The 23,437-nt window shown below is 36.9% G+C and overlaps 2 protein-coding genes across 2 annotated transcripts; one reads left to right on the forward strand and one right to left on the reverse strand.

Annotated features, from left to right (window-relative positions):
• The first annotated feature begins 84 nt into the window (after nucleotides 1–84).
• fra10ac1 (FRA10A associated CGG repeat 1) lies at nucleotides 85–9,242 on the forward strand. Its single transcript, XM_026277263.1, has 14 exons — nucleotides 85–230; nucleotides 687–769; nucleotides 1,763–1,855; nucleotides 1,956–2,001; nucleotides 2,236–2,312; nucleotides 2,458–2,541; nucleotides 2,614–2,698; nucleotides 2,985–3,030; nucleotides 7,372–7,485; nucleotides 7,918–7,960; nucleotides 8,048–8,166; nucleotides 8,394–8,438; nucleotides 8,761–8,848; nucleotides 9,167–9,242. Exons 1-14 carry the CDS (start codon nucleotides 192–194, stop codon nucleotides 9,207–9,209), a joined length of 1,005 nt encoding a protein of 334 aa, XP_026133048.1. The 5' UTR covers nucleotides 85–191; the 3' UTR covers nucleotides 9,210–9,242.
• Nucleotides 9,243–10,628: 1,386 nt separating this feature from the next.
• Nucleotides 10,629–20,897, reverse strand: LOC113111968 (cone cGMP-specific 3',5'-cyclic phosphodiesterase subunit alpha'). The gene is made up of 22 exons (XM_026277264.1): nucleotides 20,430–20,897; nucleotides 18,602–18,754; nucleotides 18,286–18,375; nucleotides 18,069–18,209; nucleotides 17,915–17,989; nucleotides 17,771–17,835; nucleotides 16,619–16,685; nucleotides 16,149–16,196; nucleotides 15,836–15,985; nucleotides 15,607–15,750; nucleotides 15,463–15,528; nucleotides 15,201–15,347; nucleotides 14,569–14,676; nucleotides 14,378–14,487; nucleotides 14,205–14,292; nucleotides 14,018–14,118; nucleotides 13,833–13,940; nucleotides 13,685–13,748; nucleotides 13,531–13,605; nucleotides 13,351–13,434; nucleotides 13,001–13,154; nucleotides 10,629–12,341 (listed from the first exon to the last, which is right to left on the reverse strand). The coding sequence occupies exons 1-22, from the start codon at nucleotides 20,895–20,897 to the stop codon at nucleotides 12,289–12,291; spliced, it is 2,559 nt and encodes an 852-aa protein (XP_026133049.1). The 3' UTR covers nucleotides 10,629–12,288.
• Between the last annotated feature and the right edge of the window lie 2,540 nt (nucleotides 20,898–23,437).

Raw genomic sequence — 23,437 nt, forward strand, 5'->3', positions numbered from 1 at the left:
CATTCACATTACGATCTCATATTTTATTTGTAAAGTACGCATACAAGAGTTCTTACGAATGCACTGAAACAATAGAAATTATAATAGCTCCCATTCAATGCAGCACAACGTAACCAGACTTTGTTTTCGTCACGTGGTTGTTTACGTCATCACTCCGCGCCAGTCTGAGACTCTGCGGCATGTAAACACAGATGAGTGGCATGGATCAAACTGCTCTAGACCTTGTTAAGGTAATTATGGATCATGCACAAGAATCTTGAGATGTGATGTATTTGTTTGCACTTTAATGCTGGGACTGCTTGTCATGCAAAACATCAAAGAGAAGAATCTAATCTCCAGTCCCATATAGATCATCCACGGCGCATTATTTTTCACTCTATTAACTTTAGAACAGATTTAGATTGTAAATCTACATCTAAAATGTCGATTGTATAATCTAACAATACCAAGCATTGAACTTAACTTTGATGAATGCATTATATATTGTACTTATCTAATTATTATAATGTTTTTTTTTGTGTAATGTAAGTTCACCAAGAACCTTTTCAGTCTTTTTACATATTAGATGTCATAAGTTTATTTCATGGGTCTAGTTGCTGTTATATAGCACACTGTTAATGGTGTATTTCGTGTTAGCAGTGTCTAGTTGTTGCACTGTGATAATGCTGTGTTGTGTTCTGTTTGAGGTCCATGGAGGTGGAGGCTATGACTCAGATTTCAGTGATGATGATGATGGTGGTGGAGGCCAGTCCAAAAATGGCGAGAATAGGTAAGAGTTTGTCTTATATCACTAACAAAAAAGACCATTATTTTTTGTATAATATTTTGGGGATAAGCACCATAGTAACGCAATATTTTTGAACATGGTACATTCCCACATTAAAGGAAAATTTGGTGAAAATGGACAATCAAGATGTAGATGAGTTTGTTTCTTCATCAGAGAACAGATTTTGAGAAATGTAGGATTCCATCAACTTGCTCATCAGTGGATCCTCTGCAGTGAATGGGTGCCGTCAGAGAGAGAGTCCAAACAGCTGATAAAAACATCACAATAATCCACAAGTAATCCAGTTCGGGAATGTCTTGTGAGTTGAAAAGATGCATGTTTGTAAGAAGCAAATCTATCATGAAGTCATATTTTTACTTCATACAGGTCCTCTATCCATACTATTACTTTCTCCCGTGTAAAAAGACCTCCGTCTTAATCAGGAGAGAAATATGCACAGACCAAGCAAGTCAAAACAGTCCAAAACGGTTCTAAATAAATATTTGGATTGATTTTTATGTGAGAGGACAACAAAAAGAACAACAAAAGAAGTGTTATTATGGATTATGGTCTTGGATTTTAGCTGGAAGGGACAATTTAAGCTAACACCATAATGATGACTTTGTCTTTTACAAACATGCATCTTTTTGCTTTACAAAATGTTAATTCATAGACTGGATTGCTTGTGGATTACTGTGATGTTTTTATCAGCTGTTGAGACTCTCATTCTGACGGCACCCATTCACTGCAGAGCATCCATTGGTGAGCAAGTGATGGAATGCTACATTTCTCCAAATCTTCTCTGATGAAGAAACAAACTCATCTACATATTGGGTAGGGTACATAAAAATCTAGGAAAATGGAAGGATTTCTTAATATCTGTTAAAGATTTTTTTTTTTTTTAATAACAGCATTTAATTAGAAAGAATGCAATTAACATAAATGGTGTGTGATTGTCCTTTAAGTACTGGTCCTCTAGCATGTATCTGTTTTCAGGGCAGCTAAAGATGAGCTGTTACAGAAGCCATTCCAGAAAGGAAAGCACACCAAGGTGGCTCATAAAAATGTTGCTGCTCATGAATGGGACAGGTACAGGTCACATCCATCAAAACTAGCAAAGTCCATGCATGCAGTATGTGTTATGTACTTAAATAAAATGTTGTTTTTGTTTTTGTTTTTTTCCTGAAAGAGAGGAAGCCCGAAATCGACGGCAACACCTGATATCAATGAACGCTGTATCCTGTCAATGGGAGTTTTTCAACAACTATTGTGACAGTGGCAGCTTTTTAGCTTTTCTTTTAGCATTCTATCAGTTGAACTCCTGAGACTGCATAACATATCAATTATCATGAGTGTTTAAAGTGCATTTTTAGGGGAATTTCAACCATTGTAAATTCATCATAATTAGTTTTTTTCTCATTAAAGTATTTCATTGGAATGGTGAAAAATCCTTAACAGCATTTTGTAAGTTTGAACGTCACAAGAAGTTTGTCAGCGACTACGTTCTGTACTATGGAGGAAAGGTTGAGGAGTTCAGACGATCCACGTGAGCAGCTTACGTTGTATTCTGCAGAAACACATTCAATAAAGTCACACAATTCTTCTGATGTTAAACCTTTGATGAAGTGACACACTTCAGCTTTGTTTAGCTTTGATAGAGGCTGACTGGAGCCGTGTGTTTCCATCCACAGGTCTAAAGACAAGACAGACCTGGATGTGGTGAGAGAGAACCACCGTTTCCTGTGGAGAGACGAGGATGAGGAGGATATGACATGGTAATGTCTGCTTGGTTTGTGGTTTGTGATCTCTGCACAGTCAACCTAAAATAAAGCTTCTGGATTGTTTAGGGAGAAAGAGCTCGCCAAGAAATACTACGACAAGCTCTTCAAAGAATACTGTATTGCTGACCTCAGCAGATACAAAGAAAATAAGGTTCGTCTTTTACTTTTTTAAGCCTGAGATAAGAAATGATAGTCTGAATCTAGTTTTTCAAAACGGAACAGTTTACATTTGCATAATGTGCTTTTGTTTTGTATTGTATTTGATGCATTACGCTTTAGTTGCCTTAATAGTATAGTATAGTTTCGATCATGCTGATATTTTAGATGCCTTAGACATTCACACTTGCTAAAAATACTTTCTCTGGACATGTTGTCTCTTAATATCTTAACTGCTCTATCGTTTCTGATTTACTGAATTAGAGCTTTTCTGTTACTAGTTTGGATTTCGGTGGCGCATCGAAAATGAAGTAATATCTGGAAAAGGTAATTCAAGAACATTTGTATTTCTGCTCAAATATATGTTCACAATTTAATTTGGGGACCAGTTCTCACTCTTAACTGTGACTTTTGCCTCAATAAACTTCTGATTTGCTGCTTATTAATAGTTAGTAAGGTAGTTGTTAATTTAGTTATGGGGTTGGAATAGGGCCCTAAAATATGCTCATGCAGAATATGTGCTTTATATGTACTAATAAACAGTCAATATGCATGCTAATATTCAGCTTCTTAATAGTGAGAATTGGTCCCTAAACTAAAGTGGAACTAAAAACATTAATATGTTCACATTCTTGAAGCATTCTGGTTGCATAATGAAAAAAAAAGAAAGTCTGCAAATCAGAGCAATAACTAAACAGTAACATCTTCAGCCACTGGGTGGTGATACTGTTTCACCTTCAGTAAAGAAACACTGTCTTCTGACCAAACCAGGGATGGACCAGGACTGAAAAACAGCTCCAGGAGCTGAAAAAGAAATATATATAAAATCTAAACTGATCAGCTATTTAAGAATCCAAAAGTTTCAATCAAACTTGTTTCCCCATTAAAAAGATATAGAGGCAGATAATTTAATTTAATAAAATGTTCCCCAAAATCGATTTTGAGTGAAGCTGATGTTGAAAATGACCTAATTGTATAACATAATTGTCATAACAGAAATCAGTGATTTTGGACACTGTTGTCTCTGGGTCGTGGTTCACAGTCAAGATATCTTGATGGGTAAACAAGAGGTGATGTACTTGTAAGAATCAGTGAAATTACAAAACAAATGAGCAAATCAATGAAGAGTGATGAAATGATCATACGCTGTCACACTTCTTGTCATGCTTTTTCTGACCATCAGGTATCCCTCGCACACTCAGCCGCAGATTGAAACAGCTGCATTTTCAGTTTTTTCATTTTAGTGTAATTGTTAATAACTTATGTTATCCAATTCCAGAGCTAAATAATAATGACTCGTACATTTTTACTACGACTTAAAGAAGACATCTACTAAAATGTCATTCAATGTAACAATAATTCAGGATAGGACAGAATAAGTATGTTTCAAGTTTCATTTTTACATAAATATAGGTGGTATCTATTAAAATGTGTAAAAGATTAAGTGATCATACAAAATGTTCTAATATTTTAAATGCTGGTGTTTGAGTAAAAAAAAAAAAAGAAAGTAATAATAAAAGCAGGAGTCCGGAACCCAATTTCACAAGATCCATTCAAATGATTTGAACAAGATTTATGTTTTAAAATAAGGTATAAAACATTTAAAATATACATTTTAAAATGTTCTATTTAAATTTGTAACCTCAGCAACTTTTATTTTATGATCGGGTTTTTACAGTATTTAATAAACACTGAAATAAATGAGGAAAGTCTTATTTTAAAACCTGCAAGCGCCACTGAAATGATTGAAATAATACATTTTTCTAAATATGTGAAGCTCTGAAATATTTTATCAGATGGGAAATTGGTATTTGCAAATAAAAAATAAATATAATTCATTTTAAAAATAATAATAAAAAAAAAAAAGCTGCTTTGTCAGCAGAAGTACTAGAAATACAGGGGCCCTTAAAGTCCCTGTAAAGAACCACTTCACTATAAGTATCAATTTTACTGTTGTACATATTTACCATTAAACTTTGAACCATAACCGGCGCACCATTATCTGCAGCTCAGTGAGAGTATATAGAAGATTTCATCCACAACATCCTTGCACAAACTGGCATGTTTTGAATTGTCAAATGTCAAAGCATGTTTCGTGACCAGCACGCTGTGTTTCTGCTGCTGAGGGATAATGTAACAGGACCCTTCAGGAGTTTGTCATGAGGAGTTCCCATCTGCTGGTCATTTGTCACCGTTCAGCAGAATGAGGGCATCCCTGGGACTCCTAAAGAGGGTTAACCCTGATGCGTTTTGACGCTGTTTGTCAGCTTCACTGGCTTTAACAGCTTCAGTGCTGCTCACGCAAGCAGAATTGGAGAGGTTGAAGTCGCATGTACGTCATCAGAGAAACGGGGTAATTTAATTTGCACGTGCAACGTGAGGTTGATGCCTCAGTCACTCTCTCTGCCGCGAGATCATCTGCCAGCCACGTCATAGCTTAAGCATTTCTGCCAAGCTGCAACATGACATAATCCTTCACAGCACAGTCACTCTGTTCAGTTTTTTCACAGTGCAACTTGGATGCATTTATATCAAAGCTCAGCAATAGCAAAAACATCCAAGTCCTCATTACTAAACACACCGCTTTTCCAAACAAGCTACTACAAATTCTAAGAAACTAATTTTCAGATTGGCTTTTTCCATAGAGAACATACCTGGAAGACCTAATGATGTCAGTCTCAGAAATTGATGTTTAATTGGAAGCTTATTTTCACCACAGAATAAAAAATAAAGCTAATTGCATCTTTTATATGTATTTATTCAATTCAGACCTTTTTTCTCAGAATTGCACGTTTCAATCTTGAATTTTCAAGTTATAAACGTGTTATTGTGAGTTTGCATCTTGTAATTGTTTTTTATTTTTATAAAAAAAAAAAAAAATATATATATATATATATATATATATATATATATATATATATATATATATAAAAGGTCATTTAGAATTTTATCATATCTCATTTTAGATCTTGCAGTGACTATTGTTTGTTTTTCAGCTGCGCAATAAAAAGTACCGGTAGTTGAGACTTCTTGCAATTCAGACCTTTTTTTTCTCCGAATTGTAAGTTTATATCTTCCAAATCTGAATCGCATTTGAGTTATTTATTTATTTATTCTTACTTGGTATTTAAAAAGGTAATTGCAGTTTATCTCGCAATTTGAACTTTTTTTTGGAATTCTCTTTTTTTCTGATACAGAAAAATAAGGGTAATTGTGACTTGAACTGTTTTTGTTTGTTTTGATTCTGCCATGGGATGAAAACAGGTAATTGAAACATTTTATCTTGCGATCAAAATTTTTCTCAGAATTCTGAGTTTAGATCTCACTTTTCTGTGTCACAGACTTTTTATTTTTTCAATTTTATTTTACTCGCAACTGACTTTTTTCCTCAGAATTGTGAGTTTATTTCTCATGATTATGACTTTATATCTCACAGTTGAGTTTATATCTCGCAACTTAGAGCTTTTTTCCCATATTTGTGAAATAACAAGTCCGGTTTTGAGATATAAACCTACAATTGTGAGGGGGAAAAAGTTTGAATTGTGTCATAAAAAGTGACAATTACCTTCATTTTTTTTCTTCCCTAGTGGAAATAAGCTTTGATACTTTAACCAGTTGATATTCAGCAGAGGTGTGCTTGGGCTCAGGTGATCAGGTACAGGCCAAAGCCGATCCAGACGCACACTGTCAGAGGTTTGGGAAGCCTGGCAGAAAAACTCCCTGATGACGCACTTTTCCCTGGGCTCCAATCTGGAGGATCCCCTTGTAATCTGCTGGAGCTAATGTCAGCCAGCTGATATCTGAGCCAGGCCAAGGTCACGGGAGTCTGTCTGTCTCTCTCAACGCTTCCCGTCAGTAATAGCAGTGAAATCACGTGCAGCAGACTGTTCTCCAATGGGCTTCTCTCTGGTTGTGCTGTGTGTGTCTTTTCATCATGCAGCATCAGTTTAATCCAGGGAATGGATTCACAAAATATCCTTAAGAACAAAATCCATCATTTTCTAACATCAGAATAAAGTTAAGAATATTTTGTATTCCCAAACACATTTGGTAAGAATATATTGTAACACTATTCATTATTAACTAGTTGCCTATTGGTATGCATATTACTAGCATATTAGCTGTTAATTAGTACTTTCGTGCCTTATTCTACATGAGTATATTCTAGATCTCTTATTTGTACTCCATAACAACTACTGATCCTGACAACATTGCTGTGCCAAAGCATAATCCTATCCCGAAACGTTACCCTAACTGTAACTCTAGCTAATAAAAAGGCTCTGATTGTGAGCCTAAACTTGACACTAATTGTAAACTTATCCCCTCTGATTGGCTGCTTGGAATTGGATTGACAGGTGAGTGGGCGGTGCTTAATTGATGTTTGGGATGCATTATGTGATATGAATGTGGTTTCATTGTTCCAGATAAAAAACATTTCTGATAACATGCATCCGGATCAATTGAGACAGATGTTAATAGCAGCTGTAAATGTTATAGGGACCTGAAAGCAAACTAGCCAAATGATGTTATGCAGATGATATGCAGAACTCTGTAAATGAAATCCTGCACAGTTAACCGTTCAGCTCGTCAGCTTTTCTGTGTGTTTTCTGTCATGCATGTTCAGTGTAACTCTGTGGATTTCTCATGTGGATGTCCTGAATTACACAGGTCAGTTCCTCTGCGGAAACAAGCGCTGTGAGAGTAAGGAGGGTCTGAAGAGCTGGGAGGTGAATTTTGCCTATGTGGAGCGAGGGGAGAAGAGGAACGCCCTGGTGAAGCTGCGTAAGTGTTCTCACAGGACACAGGGGTAGTCCCGAATTAGGGAAGCTCATGTTTGTTACTGTAGATGAAGAAAGAAAGCTACTTTACCTCAATGGGCTGCAGTGCATTAACATATATATATATATATATATATACATACGTGTACACACACACACACATTTGTTTTTTTGTTTTTTATATATATATATTTATCATCAAATGTTTGGAATACTTAAGGTGTTCCAATGTTGGAAAGATGTCTCTTATTAAGGCTGTTTTTTTTTTATTGTGAAATATTGTTACCATTTAATGTATGCTTTATTTGAGTGAATTTATTTATTTAGGAGCCCCAATCTGAACAGTTTGGTCAGTCACCATTAACATTTGACTTTTTTTAAAGTTGAATGAATTTGTTTGAGTCTTTCTGACTTCAATCTTCACATTATTTTCAAGGTCTGTGTCCAGAGTGTTCCTTTAAACTAAACTATCATCACAAGTAAGAACATTCAGCCGTTACAAACACAATCACATGATATTCTCAGACCTGGAGACCTCGACCTTTGAACTGTGATGTCTGTTCCAGGAGAAAGGAAGTAACAGTGAAGAAGAGACGGCGATCAAAAGAGAACGTGGACAAGTCACTGTCAAAGACATCCAAATCATCCAGAAAGCACAAGCGCAAACACAAAAAGAGGCGCAAAGGCAAGTGCATGGTTAAAGCAAATCAAGCTTCCGAACATTTCCCAACACATGGAAGATCAGGAAAAGCATTTCAAAGCCTGTATATGCTTAACTTTGTTGTATTTTTGCAGTGGTCTTTTGAACTCTAGTTAATTTCTTTAAAAACATTTAGGAACTGAATGCATGAATTTAAGTTTAAATTCTAGCGTTTATGTTGACCACAGTTGCTTGTTCAATTTTCTGTACAGAATACTCATCTTCAAGTTCAGAGGAGTCCCAGGGTTCAGATAAAGGTATGGTATGCATACCACTTTTTCCACCAAAAATGACTAATGGCTGTCATCTAGCGCCCCCAGGCAGAGAATGTACTCAGTATAGCTCAATAATCATGTTCAGACCTCTTAAACAGCTCCACTAACATCTTGAGTCAGACAAATCCCAGGTCATAGCAGATTTTGGATGGGTCATTTAAATCCCTGAGCTTAAATATTGCATGTGTGCATGTAACTCACCACACACCGAGTAGTGTTTTCACCACAATACCTTTATCAGGTATAAATCCTGCTCTAGCTGTGTACTTGGAGATACGTGAGTCTGGTGTGATGTGTTCTTCAGATGCAGAGAGTGGAGAAGAAGAGGAAGAGGGTCCTTCAGAGTCAGACCACTGGAGGGGTCCAGCGCCCACCGTGGAGGAGAAGTCACGGTGAGTCCCGTTTAGGGTGGTGTTAGTGCAATGGATAAGACACACGTCTGTGGTGTGAGAGACCTGGGTTCGAATCCACTGTGAGACACCAATGTGTCCCTGAGCAAGACACTTAACCGCTAGTTGCTCCAGAGGTGTGCGACCTCTGACATATATAGCAATTGTAAGTCACTTTGGATAAAAGTGTCAGATAAATGTAAATGTAAATGTTATGAATCATTACAATATATTTTACTACAATGTGGAGTATATATGCACACAAATGTGAGGAATGTGTTTCTAGAACAGTGCTCTGACAAACGTCTGCTTCTCTTTCAGGGAGGAAGAGTTCGACGAGTATTTTGAAGACATGTTTCTCTGAGTCGAGGAAAGGAAGATCATGCCTACAGTTTTCTTTTCGTCCAGTTAGCTTTGTTTTTGAAAAGTATAATTTGATTATAATTTGGTGATTTGTAAAAAAAAGAATTTCTGTTGGGTTTCATTCAAGCGTAGAAATGTTCATGCAAAGAATTTTATAAATGTGTTTGTTTGTAGGCCTTATTCATAAAACATTATATCATTTTGTGTGTGTTTACGTCTGTGTGTATTTTATATATATATATATATATATATATATATATATATATATATATATACACATACATACATACATACATACACACACATATACATATATATACATATATATATATATATATATATATATATATATATATATATATATATATATATATATATATCGTAGAAATGCATAAAAATATGTCAGTTATTGTTGCATTGTGAACACATAGACAAAGTAATACAAAAATGAATTGTGTATATAAGCAATATCACATTTGTATTATTTTTTAAATCATATATATGTGTGTCTGTGTGTTTGTGTTTGTTTACAATTGACATACTTTGCACAAAAATGAAATAAGTGCTTGTAAAATCATTTTTATGTGAACATGCAACATCTGATATAATAGTTTTATATTTGTTCTGCTCAGATTTTGTATGAATGAGGCCTGCTGTGTTTATCAGTAGAAGTGTTTGTTTACTTTGAAAGTTTAGTGAGCTCAGATGATTATACTGAAGACATGTTTGTGTTCCTGTACGTACAGCAGTCAATAGCAGTATTTTAGGAACCCATAGTAACATAACAAGCCACTGAGTTTACAGGCAGACCCTATCAATGTTTGTATAATCTGACCCATTAAATGTTGACAGAATGACAGTTGTCCTTTATTCCTTGAAATCACAAACGCATTAGCACTGGGTTTTTAAAATGGACAGACTTTCTATTTTATACCCCTCACGTCAGCCTCTCTCTTGGTCACGGTGTCAAACTGCCCTGGGCCTCGGCTTACCCAAAGGAGGCTGACAGCCAATCAATGTGAAGAATCAGTCAGACGGGGTTCAGAAATCCTTTTGTTCACTCTAATACATTATTCAGCATCTATAATATGTATCAGTTCTCATGTGATTGCATATATGATGCATTTCTGTGTTTCCACAAATCATAAACGACAAGTGGAGTGTAGCGTTATAAAAGTTAAACTTGAAGACTTTGGCTCTATATTGAAAGACCCGTAGAAAGAAAAGTGGTTTGTCTCGGCTCTCAGCCAATTACCTGAGCCTCTTTACCTGGGGATGATCCAGCTTTATTAGGTAATCCTCTGCATGATAGAAAAGTCAGGACAGGTTCCCCCTGACATGCCTTCTAACAGAACTCTGGTCACAGAGACATCAAGCTAACAGCTGATACGGTGAAAGACTATACTGAGACTCAAAGTTCAGAATAATGTGTTTATTTGTTCTCATGACATAATTTACAGTAAATGTGCAGTAGTATTCAGTAAATAAGATGATTGGATATCAGTCCCACACTCACTCCAAATGACTGTAGATACTATCGTTCACAATCCCAACAAAATGCTTTAACCTGAGATGAGATTTACTCACTTTTGGCCTCTTCAGTCTGATCTGGACTTAAAGGGTTTGACATTTAAGTGTAGTCGCTAGTTATATAGACTGCCGTGGCCCCTGTTATTGGATTAAAGGCCTTCAGTGTTTTATTTCTAACAAGCGGATATTGCATTAGATGATATCTTTTTTCAATGCATTTACTATATCTCTTCATAGGTTACTTGTTTTTGTCATTGCCTGGTGTTTTTTCTAAAGCAGAATGACCTCTTTTTGAAATCAGACAAAATCTGTGGTTCATTCACTAGTTTAACAGTTACCGCTGTCATCAGATTCTCCAAAGATCAGGAAAGAGAGACTTTGACCTCACGAATTGGGGTTGTGCTTTCTGCCAGAGGAGATATCTAGAGGCTTCAGTAGTCTGATTTAAATAAGCATGGTGTTTAAAGATTAAAATGGAGTGAATCTCAGGAGCTGCTCCCCCATCAAACTCACTTCAAATCTCCTTACAGATTCAAGTACTGACCGTTCCCGCTTGCTTTGTCATTGCATGCAATGCACTTTCTAAATATTCCCTGACGTTTGTATGCCCTGCTCAATAGAATACCACTTAAACATCATTTAAATCTTTGGTATCAACAAGTACCTCTATGTTATCAGTTGACATTCTATGTAATACACTCTATGTAATACATTATGGTTGAAAACTATGTGTGGTGCTTAGGTATCAATGATTATAGAACAAACATCAAAGTTCTGGTCATAAATGTTCTCCACATATTCACAGAATTAGCCATATTGCATCCGCAGCTTCATCATCTATAGAGAACAAAAAAGTAGAAAAGACGTCCTGTTTCACATCCATCCAAACATGCAAGTGACAAGATCTTTAGCCTTGGCAGTGCCATCTTTCTTTTCAAAAACGTAACTCAAGTAGTCAGTGTGCAAGACTTGTAACACGAGATCTTTGTACATTTCGCAATGCATTTGCTAATAACCAATCAGCTTCTAAAAGCTTTTTCAAATGAGTTGGTCCTTCAACCCTAAACAAAGCAACTGATATGTATTCAAATATGCTTTGCAGTAGTTTAAAAGTGAAGTGTGTAATTTAAAGTGATGCCAATGGTGTTTGTTTGGGGGCGGGGCTATCTAATTGTTTGACCAATGAACTACAGCACAATAAATATTTGTAGAGTTGTGTTTCAGCCACCACTTTGTGGCAAGTTGCATATGCAGTACTTCCTCCAGTGTAGTTAGTCGTTAAAAGGTACAGTCGAGGTGAAATCAGGGATAAGGAACAAGCTTGAATTTGTCTATATGGTGCTCTAGGCTGGCACCGCATCAGAAAGAACATCTGACAGGTACAGTTCTTCCATTTCTGGTGAATGCCTACGTGTTCACTTGGAGAAGGTACATCCGAGGAAATGAGACAGAAAGCTGGCGAAAATGTAGTGATCCTAGGAGCACGTTTCACCTCCCTCTACATGCTGGCCCAGACTTCTCTGTGGCTCTGAATTTCTGTCAGATGATGTTTAAAATATGGTGCAGGTTTTGGACTTTCCTCCCTCTCCACCATCCTCACCAGCTGCTTCAGTGAAGAAAAGAAATATACAAAAGAAAATCAAGGTATGTATGTTCCCCAAGGCTTTGAGGTCAGATTAGAACAGGATATGCCATAAACACTTTCAAGAGGTTGAAATATGTAGAATTTGGGTCCTATTATGCACCCTTTAGTGGTAAGGTACAACAGTGTACCTTTGGGAAGTGTACCTTTTTTCTGCATCCTTTGCCATTTTCTGATCAATTTCCCTTATCATCTCTTCCATTTAAAGGGTTCGTCACCCAAAAATTTAAATTCTGTCGTTAATCACTCACCCTCAACTTTGTCCAAGAATTGTTCAGTTATTATCTTTGAACACAAAAAGTATTCTCATAGCTTCGTAAAATTACTGTTGAACTACTGATGTTACATGGACAATTTTACCGATGTCCTTCCTACGTTTCTGGGCCTGGGAAAATTTCTGTTGTGTTGCGTTGTTTTACGCAGGGTCAGAAAGCTCCTGTATTTCATCTAAAATATCTAAATTTGTTTTCTGAAGATGAACGAAGGTCTTACAGGTTTGGAACGACATGAAGGTGAGTCAATAATGACATAATGTTCTTTTATTTTGTGAACTATCCCTATAATCTACAATCCCTGTCCACAAACGAACAAAAAGATGTCAACTAATGGGTCCAACATGCCTTTTTTAGCCTGCTCCTCTTCTAGCCGTTTTCGTTCATTCTCTATAGCGTCTACTTTTGCTTGATAAATATCAGCCAGTTCCTTCCAATGGACCCTGTTGTTGTTCAGGCCATCGAACATGGGAGTGATCTCTTTGTGGAACCTTGAAAATTCCTGTACGAGAAAAGAGGCCTGTTACTGCAAGCATTCACAAGCATACCTGTAACGTGCGATCCATCATTCCCTGTCAGAACACTTAAGCAATGTTGTGCTGACATGCAAGGAAGAGGCCATTATGGACAGATGCCCCATTTACACGGATGTCTGGATTGTGCAAAAACAAAATTGATTGACAGTTGGGTGGATTTACCTTGTACACAAACGAGCACACAAAGTCAATGAAACCACACTGCATCTTCGGAAGTTCATCCGCCTTGTTCCTGTCCATCATGGGCTGTGAAAAGATTCAAAGGATACGTATTCTCATTCAGACAGTACTTTTATCATAATGCGACCTTTCTTGAAGCAAAACTGATCTTCACAAACTTACAATGGGTTGTTGGTCTAGCACAGTCCTTTCCAGGTCTCCCTGCTCCCAGAATTCAGCTGCCACCATGAGAGCAACCTTCAGATAGAGTGCTTTTAGGTTAAATGAATGTCAATGCTGGATAATCCTAGCCATGAATAACCAAAGTTGTACCTACTTTGCTCTGGACCTCCCATGGCTTGGTAATGGCAGACAAGTCACATCCAGTCATCATCATTGCCCTGTTTGGAATCAAACACATGTCTTCAAACTCTCAGTTCAGAGTGTTCTCAAGCAGTAGGGTTCTACTGAGAAGTGATGCTTACATAATGATTTCTTTCCTAATGGGATTGTTAGACACATAGGCAATCGCTTCCTTCTCATCACTCATTGGTTCAGTGGCATCAACAATCTTCTGGAACATGGTCCTTTTTCTGGGTTGGGGAAGAAATTGGACCATTGTCAATAAGATAGAGTGTCAGTAGATGAAGGTATGCTATTGAGAGCTTACTTGAAATACAAGGCCAGGTCAGTCGCAATGATGCAGACATCATGCAAGTGCTGGACTGTCTCAAACTGGCGTTTCTGCAAACTTTGGAAAATGTTAACGCTCTGTAAAAAAAAAGAGCCAAAAAATAAAGTTTACCTGGTGGTCATATTGAGCTCTGGAACACTTTGTGCTTTATGACATAACAAACCTCATCTGCCATCAGCGTCTTGCTGTAATCAAGATGGTGCCTTTCCAAGATGGAAGATCCATGGAGCTTGGCCAGTGGTGATGCGCTCCTGCATTGGAAATAAGTTGGGAGTAAAATGCCTTCTGTGTCTTTTTTGAAAATATTAGTTGTAAAAAATCTATATGCTACATTACTTTGTCTGGTAGAGATTGTTGGTACCCCTGTGGTCAATGTCGTGACAGAATGCAGCCGCTACCATTGCAAAGGACTCAAGGTCCGAGTAGTATTTTCTCAGCCTTCCAGTCTTTTGAGAAAGAAGCAAACAATAATCAGTATTACAGCCTCTTTTCTGACAAATAGCATGATGTGTGGATTAAAAACCTACCTGAAGAAGACAGAACATGGTCTGGCCCACGTTAAACCCATGCCTCCAGTTATGGTAGGTGATATCTCTGTAGCCTTTTCGTACAGTGTACATCCATCTTGTCAGGACCTGAAGCAAGTGTAGGCCCAAACAATTTCATCCCAAAACTGAAGGAGCATGTCACACTACATGAAAGTCCAGTAACTTTTGCATTCATAGGCCCAAATTTATTTCCATAAAAATATGGAAGTTTGTGAATTGTGGACATTTGATTTGTGTGGAAATCTGCTGAGCTTTCTGTGTGAGTCTGGTAATCGCTAATCACCTGCCAAAAATAAACAGGCTCTAGTAATAAGATGAGTGCTGCTTGGAAAATTAGCCTTGAGCGGTTGTTGCACTACACGTCCATGTATATGTATGTGAATGCTGAAGAACAGCAATACAGACATCTTCTTAATTAAAATCACTCTAACTTTAAGGCTGCAAATGGGCAGTGTTGCAGATATTGATGTAGATTGTGGATTTATTATTATTTGTTAAATTGATGCATTTACATAAGATACCACAGAGCATGACATCACATCACGGCTATTGCACTGTTCAAAGAAATACAGTATACAGTAGTTTCTACAATATATTAAGTCCAGTCTCACCTCTGCTGGCACTTTGAACTTCTCTACCACTCCAAGTTCAAAGAAACAGCGGATGCCAAATTTGATAAGGTCAAGCTCAGAGACAGGCAAGTCACTAAAACTAAATAATAGCAGATCCACATCTTTGGCTTCTGGAATGTTGGCTCTCTGTGTATTAAAATACAAGTAGATACATTTAAAAAGTCATCCTTCGTGTTCAACATTTTAGATCAATGCTATGTTCACTATGAATATAAAGGTTCAGAGTAAAAAGAAAACATACCAAGAGTTTGTACATTTCTTTCTGATCGCAGTCCTCAGGGTTCATGTCAAACTTCTCCTTTGTGTTCTAACGAGGGAAAAAATGTTTATTTGGCATGATAAAGACTAAAGTTTCTTTAAAGCATGAGCTTGTATAATGCCTCACCAGAATCTGTTGGATTTCAGCTGGGGTGGCTTTGGTCTGGTACATGACCATTTCTGCTGCAATCTCTCTTCTCCACTCTGTCCGATTCAGTTTGTCATATGTGTCACAATTCAGTACAGACCATCCTAGGAACTGTGTTAGGGCCTAAAACAAAGTCAGAAGACCACATTAGTGTTGCATCATAAAATTTAAAAGGAGCTAACAGGATGGTGAACACTTCACGACTAACTTCAGTAATTTGTTCATCCTGCTCATCGAATGGCTTGCCATCTTTCCGATTGAAGAAAGTGGCAACTCCCACTATTTCTTCTTTCTTGTTGACAATAGGAAGGGACAGGACGTTTTTAATGACAAAACCCGACTCGTCCACAGCTTCTTTCTAAAGAGTGAAAAAAGAGTGCTTTTTACATTCACCTTATCAATAAGCTATTCAGAATTATGACTTAAATAAAGTGTTTTCTGTCTCAGTTTGAAGGTTACAGGTTTGTGTCTATTTCAGGTGTTGATCACTGAGAGGTTTATCCTGGAATGGATTACAGTACCTGGAATGTAAAGTAATCATCAGCAGCAACATTCATCATGTTACAAATCTGGAGAAAGAAAAATAAAAAAAGATTTCCCTCAGTCAACATAAGCGATAATACATCGTTTACCCCATTGAGTAGCTCATTTAACTTTAGTCTCAAACTCAGTTCCTGGAGAATGCACAGCTCTGCAGAGTTTAGCTCCGACCCTAAACACGCCTGATCTAGCTAATCAGGGTCTTCAGGATCACTAAAGCAGGTTGAGTTGGAGCTAAACTCTGCAGAGCTGCGGCCCTCCAGGAATTGAGTTTGAGACCTCTGGGTTAAGTAGTTATTTAACCTGGGACATTTTTAGAATAAGCATTTGGACAAGGGCACTGGTGAAACCAGATCTGAGTTTAACACAAACATTATTAAACATAATTTTTTTTATATCGTACCATTACGATTTCAAAGTACTTGATATTAAGAAAATACTTTTGACTTACAAAGCCATTTTCAGCCACATAGGTGGGGAGGCCACTAACAAGTGCCCAGTGGTCAACAGGAGGAGTTCTGGAAGCAGAAACATTCATATGAGAGAGGCTGCTAAGCTAGTATGCTATATGGGCATATATGGACACCCAATTACTATAATATGTCTGTTGAACTGTTAAACAATGCAACTATGAAATCAGCCAATCACATGGCAGCAATCCAATGCATTTAGGGATGTAGACATAGTCAGGCAATCTGCTGAAGTTCGAACCAAGCATCAGAATGGTGAAGAAAGTTGATTTAAGTTGGTTATTGGTGCCAGATGGGCTGGTCTGGGTATTTCAGAAACTGCTGATCTGCTGGGATTTTCTCACAAAGCCATCTCTAGGGTATATAGAGAGCCATGAACCATGTCCCTCCCTTTATCACCACAATGAACCCATCGTGTGGTGGCTACTTCCAAAATACGTGTCATGTCACATAGCTCAAATCAATGAGTTCGCTGTACTCAAAATGGCCTCAGATCTCAATCCAAAAGAGTACTGTAATGTTTGGGATGTGGTGAAATGGGAAATTCTCATCATGAAGGATGTGCAGCAGCTGTGTAATGCTGTCATGTCAATTTAGTCCAAAATCTGCTGAATGCTTATAGCACCTTGTTAAATCTATGTCATGAAGAATTAAACCAGTTCTGAAGGCTAACCCCGTTATTGGTAAGGTGTACCTAATAAAGTTGTTGGTGAGAGAATTTCACTTCAAAACTATAGGCATTATTAGAGAGTGGTCTTTCTGAAAAAAATTTGGGTTCCCCAAAGAACCTTACATTGAACAGTTCTTAAAATATTTTTTTTTTCGTAGAGTGAAGGAGAATCTAAAGAACCTTTTGTGTAGTTGAAAAGGTTCCATGGATATTAAAGGTTCTTTATGGAACCATAGATGCCGATAAAGAACCTTCGTTTTTAAGAGTGAAGGCTGTTCATTTGGGTTCAGGTCTGGTTCAGGCCCTTGTGTTCAGTTCTGTTGATTTGTCTTCATAGACATTACTGAAATAGCCAAACCTATTAGAAAATGGTGTCCAGATAGTGTTTCCCATGTAGTGTACCGTATGAGTTTTTACAATGTGAGCAAAGAATGTGTTTTTATGCATTAGGAAATATGCTTACGGTATGACTTTGATCTCTTCTTTGCTCTCTAAGAGATAATCAATGATCTTGTAGAAGTTGATTTCCTGTTAGAAGATAGAAGAAGTTGTAATAATACTAAACAGCAACACTGACTTGTTTAGCGAAGAGAAACAGATCCGTTACCCTGCCGTCAGGTGTCTTTGGGCCTTTGTACGGCTCCACATCGCCCAGTTTAATCGGCCACTCATCGTAGAACTCCTAAACAATCAAAGCAAGTGTTAAGTGTTTTCATGAATAGCTGATCAGAATTGAAGGATGATCACCATGTGTCACAAACCTTTTCTTTGGTCATGTCCAGAAGGCCGACGGAGTACCTCTCGCACTGTAGGTAGGTCCTGACAGTGTACAGAGCCTTGTGAAACTGTCGCTCAATGTCCGTCAACTCTTCAAACACTTTGCTCGCAGACCATAAGAGAACCTGCAGGAGCAGTATACAGTCACAGTCAAGATCCAAATCACAGTCAAATATAAAGTGTTGTAGTCCGCAGCATTACCTGGCTTCTTCTAGATTCCACGTTATACATGTATGAGGTGTAATGCTGTAGGGCAATGACTGTGGCGAAGGTGATGTACTTGGAGAAGAGCTGGAAAACATTTGTAAAACATTTACTTGATAATAAAAAATATAGGCTATATATTGTTATGGCCACATCCTTATACTGACAAAGTGAACTCGCAAAAAAGGTTCGTCCAAATCTGATTCAGAACAAATTTGAGGTCAGTATCACATGATTTCTGCTTTGCAGCTGTAGGCCGATAGAGAACGTTTTAAAAAGATGTTCACACTGATGTGGTTTTTCAGATACTCACGTCTTCATCTGCTTTGGAGAATTCATTTCCTCCCACTTTGTTAATTGCCATGACCACACCAAGTGGGTCTTTCCCGTTCATGAGAGGGGCAGCCATCATGTTTTTAGTGCTGTATCCTGTTTGCTTGTCCACAAAGTCACTGAATTTGGGATTCTAAGGAACAAATACATTGGTTAATGTTTGATACAGTTGTTTCATAATACACTGGTTGAAATAGTAATGAGTTAAAACTGCTTAATACAAAATATCCATTAATTCCTCCACCATTTTAGCCAGTAGGCTACAGCATGTTTGCTTAAATAATAAAATAATGAACATTTCTGTACATAGGTGTTATATTATTCATATTATTAATATATATATATATATATATATATATATATATATATATATATATATATATATATATATATATATATATATTCACACTCGAAAACTTAAGAACTGTTACTAAATTAGATTTTAATCAGTCATAGTGATGGCTCTCTTGTCACTGAGACTAATTCTACCTAAATTTACACTTCTGTGTTATGTAATGAAGGTTAATAGATTTAACCCTGTCTTGGCCACTTAAGATGAGGTTGCACTGGTGTGCCATGATTAAACACCATGCTGCTATTTATAGCATGCATCTTTAATCGTTTATTATTTGTTTATTATTATACTCATATAATGCATTGAAGGCTGTATGGATGTGCTTGATGATTTTAAATGTGTATCATGTTCTATATATATATATAGTAAAGAACATTTTGTTTGGTAAAACTTTGGTTTTTGACATTTAATTGTAGATTAGATGTATACATTTTACTCTGCAGTTTTGCTGTTGGCTTATTTAGAAAGCATATGAAGAGGAATCCTCACTTCCACAGTTAATTTTCATAAGCCATTAATCTTAATTATGAATTAACAAGTGCTGAAGCAATGGTTGTCGAACATCTGACTTAAAAAAAAAAAAAAAAACTAAAAGAATTGTGATTTGTTGCTAAATAACATCAATGTGCATCAGGAGCAGAGAAAATAAGCTGCTTTTCTGCAGGGGGTTGACTGACCTCCATGACCACGGGACAGAAACAGTATAATCCTTTGTCAAACTAATAGTCGACTTTTAGATAACAGGCCTGCCTAATAAACCTAAGAAGATGTTTCGCTTGCAACTAACTGCATGTCAAAGCATACTGGAGCACTATAAAAAGCAAAAACACAGCTCTTGCTCTATGACCTAAAAAGGCTTTCACCTCCGTAAACTAATGTAATTTGGTTAATTCAGTCATATTAACATAATAATAATGTTGCTGACAAAATATGTTTATTTAATGTGGATGATTTGCATAGGCTGTCTTCTATTAACAATATAAAAGTGGTCTTTTTAAAAATGTGGTTTCGGCAGTTCTTCACAGTTTAAACAGATGATACATAGCTATATGCTGTTTTTAAAAAATAGGAGGATTTGCATGAAGTTAAAGTGGTACAACTTCAGGTTTGTACGGAAAATAAGAATACATTGATTATAGATATGTTTTATTCACCATGTTTATTTCTTTGCTCCTGGTATTGTGGCATTCAAAAATTTGATCTCAATCCATAAAGAGTAAAACTCTATAAATTACTTGCAATTTAACCCCCTTAACTCAAAATTAATTTGTTATAATTTGCTTTTACATATTTTGGTATTACTTATTTGTAGATTATTTTGTTTTTAACTTTTTATTTAAAAGCATTTTTATACTTTATTATTAATATTATTTGCAGAGCTTTAATAAAGGTAAATAAAAAAGAGGATTAACCAGCGAGAGCTATAAAAGACAGCTTTTCTTCTTTCACTCACCTGTTTGACATCGGGAACATTAGCTGGTTTTTTGGTAGTCACTATTTGGCCAACTATGCCCATGTCAGTAGGGAAGACAATTTCAGATTGAGGATTGACCAAGTTCGCCTCATATTTCGAGGTAGAGGTGACATCGAAAAGACACGAAGCGAGCTCAGGGATGCCGTTTCTGGCTCGGTATATGAAATAGCTGCAGCGGTCTGCGTTCACCAGCATACATATCCTCTGCAGGACCTTGTGCATGGCCTTTTCCATTATCTGCTGCGAATGCATTTCTTTGATCATGTCAAAGATAATGGTGGCCTCCTGGATTTGGCTGACATCCTTGAACGAGGTTGGATCTTTGATGTCAAGGCTCTCTGCGAAAGCGGCAGCGATGACCTCGCATCGGACCTTCTTGTCGAAATACTCTTTGGCAAACTGAGGGTTATTCTCCAAGTATTTTTCAACACTATCCTTGTCTGCCATTTTGAAGTGTGCTTCTCTGCTCGTCCTCTCAGAGATTCATTACTTGTGGGGAGTCAGGATGAAAAGTGAAGCTTCTCAGGGATGCCCTCCTTCAGAAAGGTGCATCCTCCAGAGCAGAGATCAGTGCAGGTCTCCTCCGACAGACTGCCAGAGAATAGTGGCTTACAGGCTGAAGGGATCAAAGTGGCTGCTAATTAAAGTGACGTCATGACATTAAACCCCTAAGCTTTCTTAACCTGCAAATCCTCACCCTGATCATTTCATGTTAGACAATCCAGACGAGAGTCAAACACCTCTGTTTTATCCTGAGGAAAAAGTGTTGGTGCATGACATGATATTTGTCACGTCGGTTTATCGATTAGACTGATGGTGTTTCTGATCTAATACACCAGAGTTTATGGGTACATTGGGCCCAGTATGCAAAAAGGGACAGTGTCTCACATATGCTTATAGCACAAGCACTTGCCTGAATGCAAATGTCTTGTAAGCATTGTCCTTATTAAACCTTGCTCTCAAGCTCTCATAGTAAGAAAATGCATTCTCCAAATTGGGCTATTATTAGCATTTTTGGCACTTTCTACACCCAGAAAAGATGCTGGACACCCAGGATCTATTTCCAATGATAGGATTAGACCTTATCTGTCAGTCTGCCAGACGTATAAATGGATCTGTCTCCTTTTTCTTTGATGTCGTGGACGTGTCATGAATACAGAATGTAAAAAAGAAAAAGCCTTGCATCATATGTACCTGGCTTTGTAAATCCAGGATTAAGAGAAAGTGATTATCAGGATATCCTCTCTTGAAGGGACAGAGCCTGTTTAAGTACACAGCAAGGAGCCGACAGACAGAGCAATGCTAAATTTACAACACTCATCATTAATTTACTTGGATGTTGACAAATGCAATGTGTTAAATAGCCGACTGTGTTTGTAGAGCCTGATATGCCTGCAACAAAAACAAACAAGAGAGTGATGTATTTATTGATGGACTTTGAGCAGACAAGTGCATTGAGGAGGATTGGAGATATCATCTTATTTTGAAATCTCTTCACCTCAGTCTTACAGTAAAGTCTTGAGTTGTTGACACATATCTGTGTTGACACATGCAAGACAATATCAGTAGTCAATCTGCATCACATATTTACCCACTCCTTCCCAGACAAACAACCAAGAAGGATCACCATTTGTATGTCAAGTATCATCTGCTGAACTTCAGCCTAAAAGTAAGATCTAATGAACTAAGATTAGGCTTAGTCAGCTTAATATAAAGATCTGGTTTGGTTAATTTGAATAAGTAATGTTGCATATATAAAGCATTGGAATATTTCATAGTATTTGTTTACAAACCTCTCATAAAAGTTGTAGTTGCAAGACATTTTTCATTTTCATTATTAAGATAATAACAGATCATGTTAAGTAAGCTGGTCAATATCATAAAACAGATTTTGTGTACTAGCTGACCAGTGCTTATATTCTGTTTATATTAATTACCATATTTTTTGTGGTAGAAAAGCTTAATTTTCAGAAGCCATTAATCAAGTCTTCAGTGTTTCATGATCAAAGCACTGCTATCATGTTTTAGAGAGTATTGTTATATAGTTATATGTTATAATATAGTAACATGTTATAAAGTTTTAGACTATGCAGACTAGGACTATGCATTCAATTAGTTTTGTGAATTGGTATGTTTTGTTAGTTAGGTCACAAAGGAATACAGAGCTGAGGATCATTAGCGTTACAGTGAACCAACAATTAACATGTTTTCTAATAATATCTCCCAAAGGTAGCATCTAAAGGTTAAAAAGCTAAAGGTCCTAGAACTGAGCCATGTGGTATTCCACAGTGAATCTGGGGCTGATATGATACCTCTAACAAACTAATAACAGTTAAATAAGTGGCCAAGCCAAAGCAGTTCCATTAGTGCCAACATAATTTTTGCATCAGTGTCAAATGCAATACAAATACAACCTTTATTGGGTAAGTGAAAGTCATTTGTAACTCTAACAAGAGCAGTCTCTGTACTGATTCGGTCTAAATCCTGACTGGAAATCCTTGCAGATAAACATAGAGGATTCTGATAGTTCTTGTATTTTTTGAAAGAGAAGGGAGAATCTAGATCACTCTGCAGTTAACTAATTATCTAGGATCAAGCTGTATTTGTACCTAATGAAAGGCTTAATAACAGCCAGCTTGAACATTTTTGAGATATATCATAATGACAATAATCTTAAGAAGAGGATCTATGACTTCTGGAAGTATCTCTTTCAGTAGCTTAGTTTGTATAGGGTCTAATTTACAAGTTGTTTATTTTGATGTTTTAACAAATATAAACAACTCTTCCTCTCCAATAGTGAAAAATAAATTGAGTTGTTCCTCAGGAGATCTGATGTGATACTATAGCTGATGGCTGATGGTTATAATATTCTCTCCGATGGTATTAATCTTGCAAGTAAAGAAATTCACATAGTCATTGCTGAAATGCTATTTGGACATTTCTAAACCTTTCGAAGATCAATTTCTGATTAATGTAGCCACTGTATC

This window comes from Carassius auratus, chromosome 12, assembly GCF_003368295.1.
Source record: "Carassius auratus strain Wakin chromosome 12, ASM336829v1, whole genome shotgun sequence".
In the NCBI taxonomy this organism is placed as follows: domain Eukaryota; kingdom Metazoa; phylum Chordata; class Actinopteri; order Cypriniformes; family Cyprinidae; genus Carassius; species Carassius auratus.